Below are 17988 nucleotides of genomic sequence, written 5' to 3' on the forward strand. Positions count from 1 at the left end.
ACGTAAGTGTCCAGTTACTCACACTAAAATGAAGAACAGAGGTGTCACTGTGTGCTACAAAGGCCACTGCTACATACAGGATTTCACCACAAAAGAACCCCCCCCACCTCCTCCCCAATGCTGACAGCTTTAGATGAGAGCCTGTCAGACCTCTAGTTGGGACAGCTTTCAAAACGAAGTATTTGTTGAAGAAAAGAGCTCATCAAATCCTATATTTGATCCAGGTTCCAGGCCGGGATTTTAAAATGGCCAGTTGGTATGACACTACACCTGGTCAGTCAGGTGCATTAGCAGTTGCACCAGCTGGTCATTTTAAAATACCAGCCTAAAACCTGGATCCAAAGTCCAGATTCAATTATCTCTTTTGTAGAAGAGTGGTGAGAGAATATAAGTCGGTCATGGACATGGCTTTTTGTGGCTGGGTGAGCTGTTTTGCCCAGACACTGAGGGGCAGACCAAAGTGCTTTAATCTCTTCATGAAGACTTCAATTTAAAAGTTTAAAAATAAACAAATAAAACAAAACAGTGCATGTGGACAGGATGGTTTTAAAAAAACAGAGAAGGACAAAATCCTATTTAAAAACACACATGTACACGAGCAAAATCATCCAGACATAGATTGAATATCAGACTACATCTAAGATGATTTTCTCCTGCTAAACGAGTGTTTGGGACAAGATGCAAAACTAACAACAATAAAATAACAAAAACAACAGCACTAACAACAACGAATCCACTTTCTACATCATCAGGGGACACCTCTGTATCCCTCACCTTTGGCCCTGGTCTTGATTACGTCCTCAAAAATGCTAGAATCAGCGCGCTGGCTTTTAGTCATGAGCCGTACTGTATATTCTGTCCCAGGCTCCAGCTCCTCAATGAGCAGGAAAGATTTAGAGGAGTTTACTGCCTCTGATCTCTTCCAGTTACCTTTACCTAAAGAAGGTGCACAACCAGGCAGGGGTTAATAAACCAGGGACATGGAATTCCTAATACCAGAAATATAAGTTAATACAGGGTTATACTGAAGACAAGGGAGTTTCATGACAAAGACGTGCCATTTAATAGAGCTGGGGACATTCACTGTGTTTCTACCGTGCTATGTTCCAAACTGTGATCGTCATCAGGGCTTTCCACACAGAGTCCGTTTTCTTACAAAAGGAAAGAGACGATGTGATTTTTAATGCACTGAAAACTTCACATTAAATCCAGTTCTCAGTATTAAGCACTAGGTTGCTTTAGCACCTGTGACACAAAGATGCAGGCACAGGGTGACGACTCGTTCAGGAGAGCTGAGTTTGTGAATGTTGTGATGCGTAAGGTTTCCCTTCAGCTATAAGTTTAAAAGAACAAACAAACCATGAGCTCTGGCATGAAACACAGTGTCTGTGTGCAGTCTGCTTTGCCATGCAGTGAGAAAGTTCAGAGAAATATCTACACATTTATGCTTTTCCCCATTTAAATGCAAATTAATTCAGCAACTGCAAAATGCTTAGCCACTCGGGCAAAGGTAGTTTTCAACGTGAATGTCGAGTATTGATGATGTTGATGTGAATTTCTGGCAACCCAGCATGAACAATAAGCCTTAAACATTCCCCCTGAACTTAACCCTAACCCTAAACCTAACACTTACAATAAAGCTAATGCTAACCTTCAAAATGTTCGAGACTGCAGTGTTTTGGGTTTGTTTAAAGCTATCCCCAGATCCAGATTCAATTTATTGTCACATACAGAGTTATACAAGTACAACAATGCAGCGAAATGATGGAAAGACAAAGCAGACTTTAGTATATGTCTCCTGAGAAAACAGACCTCAGTAAGTACAGGGGTTGGACAATGAAAGTGAAACACCTGGTTTTAGACCACACTAATGTATTAGTACAGTGTAGGGCCTCCTTTTGCGGCCAATACAGCGCCAATTCGTCTTGGGAGTGACATATACAAGTCCTGCACAGTGGTCAGAGGGATTTTAAGCCATTCTTCTTGCAGGATAGTGGCCAGGTCACTACGTGATGCTGGTGGAGGAAAACATTTCCTGACTCGCTCCTCCAAAACACCTCAAAGTGGCTCAATAATATTTAGATCTGGTGACTGTGTAGGCCATGGGAGATGTTCAACTTCACTTTCACGTTCATCAAACCAGTCTTTCACCAGTCTTGCTGTGTGTATTGGTGCATTGTCGTCCTGATACACGGCACCACCTTCAGGACACAATGTTTGAACCATTGGATGCACATGGTCTTAATGGTGCAATGTGCAGTTAATGAAGATTGGCCTCCAGGCTGCTCCAATTTAGCCATGAGACCTCCCACACTAAAATGACAGGTGTTTCAGTTTCATTGTCTAATCCCTGTATGTTACTCACATGTATCACTCCTTGAGCTTTAGACTTTTCAGATGAACTTATGTGCAGTAAAGTTTACCCAAACTCTAAACTAAACTGTAAATCTAACTCTAAGCTCCAAATGTTTACATATAGCAATGTTTTGTGCGTATTTGTTGCTAACAGCTAATCCTTACCACATTCTTAACCACAAATCTCTAACCTCTAAAGAATTAATCTGCTGCATTTTGGGCATGTGGTGATACAGCTAATAACTAACTGTCGTCCTAACCCTAACCCTAAACTTAACTGTAAACTGATCTAAGATTAGAAACAGCTCTGTTTCTGCAGCTCTTCTTCAGGTTCCAATCAAAGTTGGTGTGAATTTAGTGAAACAGTGCCACACATGGATGGGAGCACACTCTAATGATTGTAAAATCAAAATGGACTACACTGATTAATATCTGCAATGGTCCTTTCAGTAAATTATGTACTAAATTTTAAAGATATTGTTGATAAAAAAGGGTTTCTGTGATGATGTAGAATGCAGATCTGCTTCAGAAATGTTACCGTACAGGTTACTGCACTTTAATTTCCAGCGTGTTCCAATTTATTTCATGTTAGAACCAGGACTCTGTGTGAAGGCTTCATAGTGTTGCTGATTTTTCTAGATCTACTGAATGTGTGTCTGTATAAGACCCACTATTTAAGTGACTAGAAGCATTCATTTTGGCCTGATGTATCTGTTTGTATTCACATACATTATGTGGCTCCATTGAAACCTAATTTCAATTTCAAGGGGAGTTTCATTGAATAAATCTAGGCGATTTATCCAGGAGAGCACATATATCAATAGCCATTTTTTTAATAAATCATGTTTCATTTTTATACTTTAATTGTAGCATGTTTACAAATATAGTTTATTTACATCATAGTATAAAAGAACTGGAAATAAAGGATCATTCCTCATTTATTAACACAGAGCGTCCCCAGCCCTGCATTAAATGATCAACTCTGTAAAAGCCACTATCATTATCTTTAATTAAAGCTACTCCACCTTTTGCCTTGTCATGGCTAAATACAGACTAGCTCTTACATCACACACTGAACTAAAGCCATCTGTGATAATGGCTAGTTAACATTATTCCTCATTTGGCACAACATGAGTAAACACAGACCAACCGTTATACATTAAGTGGCAGCGTTAGCCTTGTTAGCGCAGGAGTCATGGGCTTCAATGAAAAAGAGTGGGAAGATGAGCTTACGGTTGTTCATGTACGCAACATACAACTCGGAATCCCTCCGGTCCTCCCCGGCAATCCAGCTGATATTTGCAAAGTTGTCACTAACTGAGGCGCTAACGTTCGACACGGCCGGAACTGAGGGGGAGGAAAGAGGAGAGAGCAGACGGAGCATGGCGGGAGGAAGAATAGAGAAGGAGGTTAGTGGGTGACAAGAAAGACCTGTGTTCAAGCAACTGCTTTGTTAGTTAAGAGAGAGTTTGCGGAGGGTAGCAGGTCTGTTTTCATTCGCCTCGTCTCCGTTTCAGCATATGGCTCTGACAGAGAGCTGACCTGAATACAATATCGCTTATTAGCATAAGTGGAGCATCATTTCTCTCTCTCTCTCTCTCTCTCTAGTGAAAGACTTCATGCCTTGGAACATTGTGGAGTGCATTAAGGCTCTGAAATAGCCACTGGAACAGAAGTAGAGAGTGACTGCTTTTGAAATTAAATTGCTAACAGAAAAAATGGCCTTATAATGCTGAGGTGAATTTGTAAGCCGTGTACAAACTGTGCCGTATGTAATATGTCCATTGTGCCGTCCACCTGTGGGAAGTTTTAGCCTCCTGTTGCTAAATGACTAATTGAAGGCCTGGCGCAGTGAGGGGCTGTCTGAACGGCGGTGTGCTGTAAAGGAGATCACAGAGTTAAACTGATGGCTACACACCTCAGGTGGGTTGTTATGTTAAAAATGAAAAAATAAAAGCTCACCAGCGTTTAATGTTAAATCTTATGTGTTTCATATAAAACGAGTGTGTTCTTATTATACAAACCATTACAATGACCTTGTAACTGTCCATTCTCTCAGCTCCACTGACCGTACAAGAGCACTGTGTAAATCTACAATTATACAACTACAGACTGGAGCTCTGCATACTTTCCTCAGTGGTCAGGACCCCCACAGATATGAGATGCCTGGTTGACCTAGTTATACCTAGAAGCGCTGAGCACATTTGACCGCAACAAACTTTTTAAAAAAGTATCGTTTGCATTGGATGGAATTCCAGAACCCTCCTTTAATGACTTTAATTCTAGAAATGTCCTTTTGAGACTTAATTTTTGTTTTAAATAATTCCTGGTATAAACCGATTTCACTCAAAATATGTGGGAAACTTCTTGCCGACCTCCGTTTATTGTGCGTAAAATGTGTGAACTATTAGAATGGAATCCGTGCTACTGACATTACATTATCGGCTGAAGTCCTAGACACAGATGGTAGGAAGAATTAAAATGATTGATACGTGGAGAGCTACAGATTTCCCAATAGCGGATGATTTAAGCTGTTGTAAACATATACTACGTTTGATTTTCTGCAGTTACCAATAAAAACTAATAAAAAGAGAGCTGCGAGTGGTAAGGGGGTATTCAAAGCACATGCGTCTCAGTCAGTTAACGAGACTGTGATGATGATAACGTTGATGAGATCTATTTTTGTTTATTTACATGCGTTTAAGTCCAGGTAGGATGATGTTGCTATGAAACAGCATTATTATATTATTTACACTCACAGCAATGTTGTAGTATTTAAATATGAATAATTAACAGGTTATTTTTTAGAGTTTCTGATCCTGATTCAGGAGAAACTTCCAAGTCTTACAAACTCATTTTCTAACTTTTTTTTTTTTTTTAGTAAATGGAAGGTTAAAAAAAACAGCTGATCACACAAATGATCTACCAGGAGGAGTTAGTGTGCAGCTACTGCTGTTTTCACTTGCCGCAAATAGACACTGCCTTAATATTTCCCTCAGTCTCATTAAGAAAGTGACGTGAGAAGACTGGTGCCAGTTTGATAAAAACGCCTCGATTTAAAAACAACGCACAGGCTCTGGAGCTTCGCTGGTTAATTGTTTTCCGCACTTTCGGGTGATCCAATTAGACAAAGTGGCTGGGAACGTCAGCTTGCCTTAATGCACATCTCAATCATCGCGGGTGTCTTTTCCTCAGGGCCGAGACGTGCTAATGACATCCATCTCACCCTCAGCTGAGGTGAGGCCCGTCTGCAGCCCCTTCCCTGTCCACAGCCACGGAAATGTCACCCTCTAACTGAGGACGTGTCTCTTTTCTCCCGGGCACTGCGGCAGTGGCGTGAAACCGGCAGCTCACTGTGATGTTTTCTTGTCACAAAGGAGAGGAGAATAAAAGCTGGGTGGGGAAGGAGGGATGGAGGGATGAAGGGAAGGGGGGAGGCTATAAATATCAAGTGCTGCCTGGATAGGGCTTTGTCACTTCGCCTGTGCAGATCGGGATTAAATGCTACGGGAAGCATCTGCCAGCTCAGCGGGAGGCGAGAGAGCCCCCACGCCACGCAGCGTCCTGCAGGGCCCAGCAGAATAATATATATATAAATATATATATGAGGAAAACACAGAGCTGTAGGGGAGCAGCAAGGCGACTGAGCCACAGCCTTCAACAGCTTCCACTTATCCACTTAAGAAGTAGCAGCTGACTCTGAAGCCCCCTACCTTTCCCCCCCACAATGTTCTACCTCTTTCTCCCCACATCGTTCTACCTCTCTTTCTCTCTCTCCCACCCCCTCTCCCCTGACTGTTCCTTCTCTGTCTGTCTCTCTCTTTCTCTCTCTCCTGTTCTACCTCTCTGTCTGTCTCTCTGGTTCTACATCTCCCCCTCTCTCTCCAATTCTCTCTCTCTCTCTCTCTGGTTCTACCTCTCTCTCACTCCCTTGCTTCTTTGCCCACCCAACCCTCCCTTTACCTCTCTCTATCTCTCTCACAATGTCTCTCTCCCTCTCTCTTGCTTCTACCTCCTACACCTTTTAAACTGTCTCTTGTTTTCCTCTCTTTCTATCTCTCTCACCCTCTCACGCTTCTGCATTCTACACCTTCTAAACTCTGTTGGCTTGTTTTCACACTCTCACGCTCCTTGTGTGTGTTTCTCTCCACATTTTCTCTCTCTCTCTCTCTCTCTCTCTCTCTCTCTCTCTCTCTCTCTCTCTCCTTCCTCCTCCAGCTCCTCCACATGGTGAAATGATGTAATGCTACCTGGAAGAAACACTGTGGATAAAGACAAAGAAATCCATCCAGTCAGAGCTCCACCTCTCAGGGATCACGTGACTCTAGAATGTCCATGTGGTCAGTGTGTGACTTTAACAAAAAGGAAGAGCTCTCTATAGACAACATTAGTGAGGTCTGTTGCAGTGTGTGATTATATCCACCCAGACGCCTTTTCTCAAAACACACTCTATTTGGCCACCATCCCCTTGCCTCGCTCTCAGAAATGCTACCTCCTAATTTAGTCATAGCATTTGCACAGGGCCAAGCTTTAAAGGGAAGATGGAGAGACGGCACATCTGCTCTTTAGCAGTGACAGGCAGTGGTTCAACAAGCACGCAACTCAATGCTCAGGACCCACACAGAGCAGGTGTGATGTGGTGGTGGATCATTTTCAGTGCTGCAGTGACACTGGCATGGTGGTGGTGTGTTAGTGTGTGTTGTGCTGGTGTAGAGTGGATCAGACACAGCAGTGCTGCTGGAGTTTTTACAGCCACTGGTGTCCAGACTGAGAACAGTCCACCGACCACCAAAATCCAGCCAACAGCGTCCTGTGTCACTGACGAAGGACTAGAGGACGACCCACACACACTGCGCCTGACTTTACATCTACAAGGTGGACCAACGAGGGAGGAGTATCTCACAGAGTGGACACAGGGTTTAAAAACTCCAGCAGCACTGCTGTGTCTGATCCATTCGCACCAGCTAACACACACTAACACACCACCACCATGTCAGTGTCACTGCAGCGCTGAGAATGATCCACCACCACATCACACCTGCTCTGTGTGGTACAGCAGGCTTGAGCTAGATATGGTCAGTTCTCCTGAGTTACTACCTATGGAAGAAACGGTGGCTTTAGCCTTGGAGGAGACAGTGGAGGTTCTTGGAGTAGAACGAGTTCTGGGCTCTCCTGGAAAGAAAGATCAGAGCTTGAGTTTTGTCACTAGATTTTGATAGAGAAAGAGTCTAAGTTTGAGTTACTGAACTATGCAAACTACTCTACACTCTCAGAAAAAAAAGGTAAGGTAGCGGTACATTATTGGTCACTAAAGGGCCAAACAGTGTACTGTACCTTTTAAAGGTACAGCAGTGGTGTTAAAGTCCAGTTGTGTTCCCTAAAGGTACATTACATTCTCTTCTCCAGAAGGAGAGGGGGACGTTTGTCTTTCATTACAGAACTGTGTTAAATAAAAGTACATAACACCAGTCCTGGAGATGAAACGGGGCGTATGAAATCAACACAACTTTAAAATCTACAGTTAGAACAGAATAAGTTACAATTAAGTTCCCTAATGAATTGTACAGAATATTTACCCTTGGGGTACCACCACACTGACCATTTTTCTGACAGTGTACTGCTCTCTACTGAACGGAGATCAAATCTAGATCCTCGATTAACTGAAGGAACACATCTACTGCAGCACTACATGAACACTACTGTGTTAGTTGATAAACACTTTGTAGCAGATGGTTTGTTAATAGTGAGACAAATTTAATTTAATGGCTTCTCTCGTCTGTGAAATTAGTCACAACTGAAAATTAAATCACTGCTGGGGTTTTTGCAGCTGGCAACTGCACAAAAATCATAGCAGTGTTTTCATGAGTGTCCAACAAAGTGCAACGCAAACAACTCTACTCTGGTATGGACTAAGGTTAAAAAACACAGAACAGCTTTTTGATCGTGGAGAAGAAACAACAGCGTTCCTCCACTGCACAAAGAACGTCTGGCTTCAGTAAAACAGAACTGGACTTTTTCCATTGGTCACAGTTGGGCAACAACTATGGACACAGTTGGATAAGGCTTTTGTTGTTTACCTCCTCTTGACTGGTGCCAACACAACCTACTGATACTGTGTTTTCCTCTTTGTTTGATAAAACTTAGAGCTAAAACTGATGATGATTTGCTGAGTGTGGTGTTCATTTGTATTTAGGCCATTGTTTATACGACTACATAACCTTTCATGAGGCTTTTGTGATGAGTCACACACACTTGGTCAGTTGGCAGTGTGTTGATAAATGATGCCTCTTGAAATATGCCTTTATAGATTGTTACGTAGTTTGTGTCACATGTCACACAAGGCTTATGTAGGTATCATATATCCTTATGAAATATACCTTCATTCATTGTCTGTAACCCTTATCCAGTTCAGGGTTGCGGTGTGTCCGGAACCTACCCGGAATCATTGGGCGCAAGGCAGGAACACACCCTGGAAGGGGCGCCAGTCCTTCACAGTCTCACACACTCACTCACACACACCTATGGAAACTTTTGAGTCACCAATCCACGTGTGTTTTTGGAGCATGGGGAGAAACCCACGCGGGCACAGGGAGAACACACCACACTCCTCACAGACAGTCATCTGGAGGAAACCCGCGCAGACACAGGGAGAACACACCACACTCCTCACAGACAGTCACCTGGAGGAAACCCGTGCAGACACAGGGAGAACACACCACACTCCTCACAGACAGTCACCTGGAGGAAACCCACGCAGACACAGGGAGAACACACCACACTCCTCACAGACAGTCACCCGGAGGAAACCCACACAGACACAGGGAGAACACACCACACTCCTCACAGACAGTCACCCGGAGGAAACCCACGCGGGCACAGGGAGAACACACCACACTCCTCACAGACAGTCACCTGGAGGAAACCCGTGCAGACACAGGGAGAACACACCACACTCCTCACAGACAGTCACCTGGAGGAAACCCGCGCAGACACAGGGAGAACACACCACACTCCTCACAGACAGTCACCCGGAGGAAACCCACGCAGACACAGGGAGAACACACCACACTCCTCACAGACAGTCACCTGGAGGAAACCCACGCGGGCACAGGGAGAACACACCACACTCCTCACAGACAGTCACCCGGAGGAAACCCACGCGGGCACAGGGAGAACACACCACACTCCTCACAGACAGTCACCCGGAGGAAACCCACGCGGGCACAGGGAGAACACACCACACTCCTCACAGACAGTCACCCGGAGGAAACCCACGCGGGCACAGGGAGAACACACCACACTCCTCACAGACAGTCACCTGGAGGAAACCCGTGCAGACACAGGGAGAACACACCACACTCCTCACAGACAGTCACCTGGAGGAAACCCACGCAGACACAGGGAGAACACACCACACTCCTCACAGACAGTCACCTGGAGCGGGACTAGAATCCACAACCTCCAGGTCCCTGGAGCTGTGCGCCTGCGACACTACCTGCTGCACCACTGTGCCGCCTTACGAAACTCTGATCTGAATTTGATCAAAAGTGTGTCTAATAACTGTATAATCTCACGTTAAAAACAGTGTATTTAATGCAGCCGTCACTGTTAAAGCTGGATTACGATAGAGTTATTACATCATTACATAATGCAATGTGTAATTATTTGTCATTGTACAACATACAATGAAATGTGTCTTCCACATTTAACCCGTCTGTGGCTGGGAACACATACACACTAGTGCACTAGGGGCTGTGAACACACACACACACACAGGGAAGCAGGTAGCAGCTGTGGGTTCGGTGCCTTGCTCAAGGGCCCCTCAGCCGTGGGGACACTGCTGTTCCTTCATTCCCACTGCCCCCAATTTTCCTGCCTGTCGAGGGAATTGAACCAACAACCTTTCAGTCCTAAGCCCTCTGCTCTAACAATGAGGCCACGGTTCGCCATTACGTGTAATTACATGTGTGAAACCCAAATATAGTGAGTATACATGGCACCAGGGTGCCAGTCCAAACAGGGAACCAGTCACTCACACACTCCTGTGGTCAATGTCACACAGCCAGTCCACCTACCCACATATAGTATTGGGCTGTGGAAGAAACCTACACAGACACAGAGAGAACACACCACACTCCTGGAGCTGTGTGGCACTGACACTAGGGGGCAGCCAGGGCCAAATCATCAGTCTAACACTTTGAGCAGTCCCTAGTGTACTAGTGTGTGTTTGTGTCTTCACTGCCACAGATGGGTTAAATTCACAAACAGAGCTTCATTTTACCAATAAGTGACAATAAAAGCACAGTGTTGTAAAATAAAAGCCAGAGCTGCAGTTAATTTTGATGGTTCAAATGTTTCTCAGTCAGGTAGAAAATGAACCACAATCCTCACTTCATTTTGTTTTTGTGCAGTGGAGAAGCGCCCAGCGTTAGTAGCCTAAAGAACCAGTAATGTTTGTGTCTATGATTTTATTCACTACAGCTACGGCTACAGAAAGTAGAAAACTTCGTACTGATGTTGAAAGTGGGCACATCTGTTGAAGCTGGCGAAAGAAAAAGAGAGAAGGCATGAAAGAGACATCTTGCAAATGATGGCAGACACTGAAAGCAGAGAGAAAGCATGTACTTTCAGCTGAAAGCAATGTGAATTACCACAGCGCTGCGGGGGTGGAACATGCTAGCAGACGGCATGCGGAAATGCTCAGGAAAAGGGGACGGCTCCTTGGGTTTTGGCTAAAATATGAACGTGAGCTACAGTGTGTAAGACCGCGTTTATTCTTTCTCATCATATTGAGTCCCACTGTGTTTCTAATGGTCTGTTGTTGATAAAGGAAGGAAAAAAGAAAGATATCAACCTACACATCAAAGAGGCAATTCATTTTCCTGCCTGTTTCCTATTACTGTGCTGTATATTAATACCACGCTGCGGGATTCTGACTCTGATGCTATCTTTGCTGCAGCTTATGCGAATCCCACAGTGGAGTGAAAATAATAAATTGCCCTCTATCAATCACCCTCCGTCCTTTTCTCGGTTTTGGAGATAAAGCATGTTAAGTATATGAAATACCACTGCATTGCAAAGAGTTTAACTTGATTTCCACCACAATATCACGTTCAGCAACGGCTAGCCACCATTTCCCCTTTCACAAGGCGACATATTATTATTTCTTATAGAGCTTTCATCCTCCTTCCAAATCAATAAGCACTTGCTCTTCCTGGACAATGACAAATGAGCCGCTCCCACTGTGCTATGATATTGTTTGGCCATAAAGAAGTGCTTAGATGGGCATATGAAAAGCTTGGTGGGATGGGAGGTCGAAAAATAATGTCCCACACTTTTCCACTGGGATCGATGCCCACACCGTACAAAACAATCCCTTAGCAAAAGGAAAGAACTCTAGTCCAAAATCCGTCTAAAGTTTCACTGTGAGATTGGTGTAGAAACATTTAAAAATTATTCAGACTATTTCTAGACGTTTGCTTTGATAACGCAGTTCATTTAAATTTTTTAGGTATAAGGATTTCTTTTGCCACTGGAATGAGACACTTTCTGTAAATAAAGGGTTAGAGAGTTTGGCATCAGAAAATGAAAACAGAACATTAAATTCTGAACAGTCTGCTGACGTATGAAGCTCTATGATGATGATGATGGTGTGAAAATTGGTGGTGTTTGGAGAAAGGTGGTCTCCCAGATAATGATGGTGATGGTGGTGATGATGGTGATAGTGATGGTGGTAATGATTTACATTTATTTACATTTATGCATTTGGCAGACGCTTTTATCCAAAGCAACTTACCAAAGAGGATCAGTGATGATAACAGTGATGGTCATAATGGTGATGGTGGTGATGAGGATTGTGATAATGGTGATGGTGAAAATGATGATGGTGGTAATGATAATGGTGATGATGAAAGGGATGATGGTGATAGTGATGGTGGTAATGATAACGGTGATGTTTGATAGTGATGGTGGTAATGATAATGGTGATGGTGATAGTGACGGTGGTAATGATAATGGTGATGGTGATAGTGATGGTGGTAATGATAATGTTGATGGTGGTAATGATGATGGTGATGGTGGTAATGATAATGGTGATGGTGATAGTGATGGTGGTAATGATAATGTTGATGGGGGTAATGATAATGGTGATGGTGATAGTGACGGTGGTAATGAAAATGGTGATGGTGATAGTGACGGTGGTAATGATAATGGTGATGGTGATAGTGATGGTGGTAATGATAATGGTGATGGTGGTAATGATGATGGTGATGGTGGTAATGATAATGGTGATGGTGGTAATGAAAATGGTGATGCTGGTAATGATAATGGTGATGGTGATAATGACGGTGGTAATGATAATGGTGATGGTGACAGCGATGATGGTGGTAATGATGATGGTGATGGTGGTAATGATGATGGTGATGGTGGTAATGATAATGGTGATGGTGGTAATGATAATGGTGATGGTGGTAATGATAATGGTGATGGTGATAGTGACGGTGGTAATGATAATGTTGATGGTGACAGCGATGATGGTGGTAATGATAATGGTGATGGTGGTAATGAAAATGGTGATGCTGATAGTGACGATGGTGATGCAGATTGTGATAATGATATTGAAGTTGATGGTGATATTGATGATAGTGATAGTGGTGATGGTGATATTGATGATGGTGTTACTGATGATGGTGATGATGATAATGGTGATTTTGATAGTGATGATGATGCTGATTGTGATAATAATGATGATGGCAATAGTGATGATGGTGATAATGATGACATTATATTAAATAAAAGAGTTAATTAATCATTATGAAGTGAATATTATTAACAAAGGCAAAGACTAACTCTTCTTTCATGTTTCCCCGATCTCAAACAGCACTTCTACAAAGGGTATTGTCTAGAAAAAAGCTGAATAATCACTAAATATACATAGAAAAATCCCAGAATGAGACATTCTATCTTGATTAGATTTAAATAATCTTAAGTTTATCTTGCTAAGACATGGTTTTTGTCTTGGTGTCCACTCACGTGTTTCTGTGACGGTGGTGCACTCCTCGCTGGCGGCCGGACCACAGCCCACTCGTGTGCAGCAACGCAGGTAAAACCTGTAGATACTATCAGCCTCCAGATCCTGCAGGACCTGAGTTCTCTCAGTGCTGGAGATGTTTATGGACAGGAGCAGACCCACATCCTCCGAGTTGTTAACTGGACAAGAACAGGGAGAAAAGGTCAGCAGACAGTGGGTACTGATGGGCACAACTCCACACACCGTCCTCCAGTCAAAATGACCAATAAGTAATTACAATATTTCAGGAGGTACACAGTTTGTCCAAATGAAACCTGAACTAATAAGTGATTTCTTACAGATATTAACATCGCCAATAAAATGGGGTGCGAAGAGCAGCTGCAGGTGACCCTCAGATCATTGTGCGTGATGAAAAACATGGGCTAAAGGGGTATAACAATGTCCACATAATTTCACATGAGAAGATTAATAAATAAATAAATAACCATACAGGAGCACTCTGTGGTACTTTTACAGACTGTAGTCCATCTGTTGCTCTGTATACTTTATTAGTCCTACTTCGCCCAATGGTCAGGACCCCCACAGAGCAGATGTAGGGAAAACTGAACGCTTAGAAATCATGCAAGCCCTGCTGTCATCTCAAAGCTCAGGGTCTGAAAGGATGTGGAGCTGTCAAAAGAAGAACATAAGATGCTGATGTCCCTCAGAACTATACGCTGGCTCCAGAGTTCAAGGGGACCACTGAAATTGGGATTGAGCACCTGATTAAGAGAAGCAAGGTGGAAGTGTGATGGTAGAGGAGTGTGGAAAACTCTAAAACATAAAAGATGCTGTAGCTGCTGAGAATCAGAAAGGGCCACAATAAAAAAAGGTCTCAGATAAAATAAAGCTTTGAGCTGGAGCTCTCAGAACAATTGACTGACCGCGCCAGAGCCCAGACCTCCACGTCACTCAATGGTGGATAGTGAGAGGCTAATACTGCAAGCTTTCACAAGTCTCCTGAACGAAACGGAAGCAGATAATAACAATTTAAAAACATGACTTCCAGCTGTTTGTTTTACTACATAATATATGCTTATCTTTTATTTTTCAGATGTAAATATGTAATTTCTAACATGCGACAGCTATTGTGAATAAAGATTAAATAAATAAAGTGTGGACCCTTGCTTCTGCATCCCTCCCTGGGCCTGTAAAACTCTGTCCTGTATTTGTAATGTTTCCTCAGATCCTTATCCAAACCTGATCCCGTTCATCTGCTGTTCACCAAGCCCTTCAGGTGGGCTGGTTTAGAGATCGGTTGGAACTGTGACACACAGCGGGAAATGAACCTGAACCTGAAAAACCAACAAAGATATCCTTTGCTCCCTGATAACAACAACACAACAACAACAAAAAAGTGCAAATGCTGACATCTTATTTTGAAAAAGCGAAAGGCGCGCTGAGATTTTCACCTCTCTGAAACTTTCTAATGAGCTTTCACACACTCTCAGTGACGTTCTCCCTGCTCAGAGCTGATGCTGGAGATGCTAAAGTTACACTTGACTAAACAGGTCCATTTGAGGGTTATCCAAAGGGGCAGGTTGCTGAGGCTCTATCAGTGGTCAGCGGTGGGGTTTTGATTCGTCAGCATGAGAGTAAGTGGCTTTTTCCCAAAAAAATAAAACAAAACAAAGGATGGACTTGTGCTCTAGAGAAATGTTCTTGAGAATTCAGCTTCTTTCATTCATTCATTTCCTGTTTCCTGTGCTGAATCAGATGATGGTGTGGTGTTGTTATCATATCCAAGGGCTAAGGAAAATACAAGACCCCCAAAACATTATACACTTTAAAGGGGACTAAAGATAATACAGTTAATATAAAGATAAATGAGACAATAAAAGCAAGACAAAAGGTAAAAATAATACAAAGTAAAACCCAAAGAAAGGGATAACAAAAGAAGAATGTAAATGGACAATCTCATACATTCACCCTTTCACAACTCCTTTCAGAGAACACAGTTCCACTGCTCCACAGCGCAATGACACACACACATGGTATTAGGTTCATGTGCAGCTGCTTCAGAGGGTCTTTATTCAGAGACCTGGTATAAAGCATGTTTTCCTTTTTGACAAACACTCTACATACTGTAGTCCATTCATGTGTGGAAGTAATATCCGAGCGCTGAACGCTTTAGTGCTTTCTCCGCTCCGACGCACCACACTCAGCTCGAGTAGCCATCAAACCTTCTGTGTTTTGTTCAGAGCCGAATCATCACCATCGGTTGCGCAACACCCTTCCACGATTGACAGGGAAGAACACGGCTTTAGACCAAGTCTTTGCTCATTCAGTAAAACAGGGAGTTGTGTGTATACTCTGAGAGTGTTTCAGTTATTATTGAGGTTCCTTGCGGCCCCCCGCCTGCGTAGGCAGCTGTGTAATAAGAGAGATTATTGAGACGCAACAGCAGTGACATGACCATCAGTCCCTTCAATGCATGGGACTGGTGTTTACTCCCCTCAGCTCAAAATCTCAGAAACCCCTACATAGTGCACTTCACAGATTAAAAAAACTAAGTGTTTTATACCAGAAACCTACACTGTGCACTACATTGTGTGAAGAGAGACATTTGGGATTGCGCCAAGAAGCAGTAAATGCCAGCTGGCCTTTTTTTTGGCTTCTCGTCCTAATGATGTACTGTGTACAAGCTGTCTCCTGTCCTCCAGAGCAAAATGAGATGCACAAATGGGTCTGTTTTTCAAGTTTTAATAGAACAAGTCATTCACGATGGAGGCGAGGTGCAGAAACACAAATAAGTGAGCACATGGGCCTTTTCAGAGACAGATTTGTTCACATTAAAGACAGATACAGGCAACTTTTCTTTACGAATGTGAACCATCAACAGAGCCACATCTGATCTGAGCAAAAACACAGCCTTAGCCCAATGCTATCATTTTTTTTTTTTTTTTTTTTTTTTTTTTTTTTTTTTTAACATTAAAATTTGTGCTCCCACTGAAACAATATAAATTCAGTAGTGACAGCACATCAGATCATCAGAATAATTGGATTCTTGCACCAGTTCCTGCTGGTGTTTCCCAGTCTGGATTCCACTCATTCATTTACACAGTGAGTGCAGTGTGTCTCGCCTCTTCTCTCACAACCTGTTAAAACACTGCGTCTGAGCATTCGCACTGAGTCACTCAACAAGCGTGAAATTTGTAGAGCGCGAGAGCCTGTGAGCAGCGATGCTCAGCCCGGGACATCTGTGCCCTCACGTTTTCACATTCCAGCCGCCACTGCTGTGTGCCACATGAACAGCTGGACGCATTATCCCAGACATTTCATACACACTTCCTTCCAGGGGACTTCAAAAAGCCCACTTCAAAGAGGGAGCCCTGATAAAAATGTCCCTCCTTTTAATATGGAGCGTGGCACTTGGCCACAGCCATCAGCTGCACCGTCAAACACAATTAGCTAACCAAGCCTCCCAGGCAGCAGCACCGTAATTATTCGGACGGGAAGGCCAGGGGTTGCTCGGCTGTGGCCGGAGATCTGTGCGAGGGAAGGGTCGTGAGGTGAGAGGAAGGTCTGTTTGACCCTAAAATGCAAACGCGAGTAACAATGAGGCAGCCGTTAGAGCAGGTGGATTTTTAATAACGCTTAAGCGGATCCCAGCAGACTGTATTCATTTTTAGCAGCATTCTCTTGTTTGGCATTCAGATCTTGTCTGTAAGGGTTTTTTGAGGCTGTTCAATTAGTTGTGAAATATTAAGTTCTTAAAGGGGACAAATCAGAGTAAAAACTGAGAAAACCAGAACAGATGAGAAAGAGAACAGAGCGAAAACGGCTGAGTGAGCGGCTCATTACCATTTAAAGGAAGAGGAGCTGAAACTTGGTTCTGAACAGGGCTGTTTAGACAGGGGAGAACACTGCTGTGGGGTTTGATCCTTGTGGTGTTTTGTGGTGACCAAAGCAGGTCACAGATGTTTCAAAAGTGGGGAAAATGTGTACCTTTTAATCAACAGGCTCTTTTTAAGGTGTTTAATTGTCTGTTTATGGCTTTTTAACTACTGATGTTAATTGGTTAAGCCTTTTTAGGGGCTTTGTTAATTGGTTAATTTATTTAAAAATGGGTCTGAATGAGTCTGCTATAATTAGTTTAGAATTTGCAGGACGCATGATTTCTCTAACACTGAGAATCAAAGTGCAGGACACACCCTTTTATTTGCATGTTTCCTGCATTATGTCTTAGGGATTTTATCCAAAATTATCCAGACCGAATTAGGGATTAATTAATTAAGGATAATAATTAATAATTAATTAGTGAATTAATCTGATTTAAGATTCTCTTTAATGTCCAAGAAAAGCCTTGGCGAACTGAATGGGCTGAATATTCACCACTTTGCACAATGCCAGGTGTCAGCTAGAGGGGTATAACACCCCCCAGCTCTGGGCTGTGAGGCAGTGGAACTGTATTTTCTGCACTGATGCTGCTGTACATTTTCATGCTCCTTGTGTGTTTTTTTTCCACATTATTAAACTGGACACCTGAAGATCAAACACTGCACTATTCCAGTGACCGTATGTTCACACACAGTAATGCATCTGCAGACATCACGTCACTGTAC

The 17988-nt window shown here is 43.1% G+C and overlaps 1 protein-coding gene across 6 annotated transcripts in view; it reads right to left on the reverse strand.

Moving 5' to 3' along the window:
• The window catches only part of chl1b (cell adhesion molecule L1-like b), a 149929-nt gene that overhangs the window by 13365 nt on the left and 118576 nt on the right, over nucleotides 1–17988 (reverse strand). For 4 of the 6 annotated variants that reach the window (XM_066663085.1, XM_066663086.1, XM_066663084.1 and 1 more), the window contains 3 exons: nucleotides 13387–13563; nucleotides 3589–3702; nucleotides 775–936 (listed from right to left, as the gene is read on the reverse strand). In XM_066663085.1, the coding sequence (XP_066519182.1) occupies nucleotides 775–936; nucleotides 3589–3702; nucleotides 13387–13563 (453 nt within the window). Of the gene's footprint in view, nucleotides 1–774; nucleotides 937–3588; nucleotides 3703–7452; nucleotides 7528–10867; nucleotides 10898–13386; nucleotides 13564–17988 lie in introns of all 6 variants that reach the window. The other 2 variants (XM_066663088.1, XM_066663089.1) reach the window with 2 other exon arrangements.

Source organism: Hoplias malabaricus, chromosome 3 (assembly GCF_029633855.1).
Source record: "Hoplias malabaricus isolate fHopMal1 chromosome 3, fHopMal1.hap1, whole genome shotgun sequence".
NCBI classification, from domain to species: Eukaryota; Metazoa; Chordata; class Actinopteri; order Characiformes; family Erythrinidae; genus Hoplias; species Hoplias malabaricus.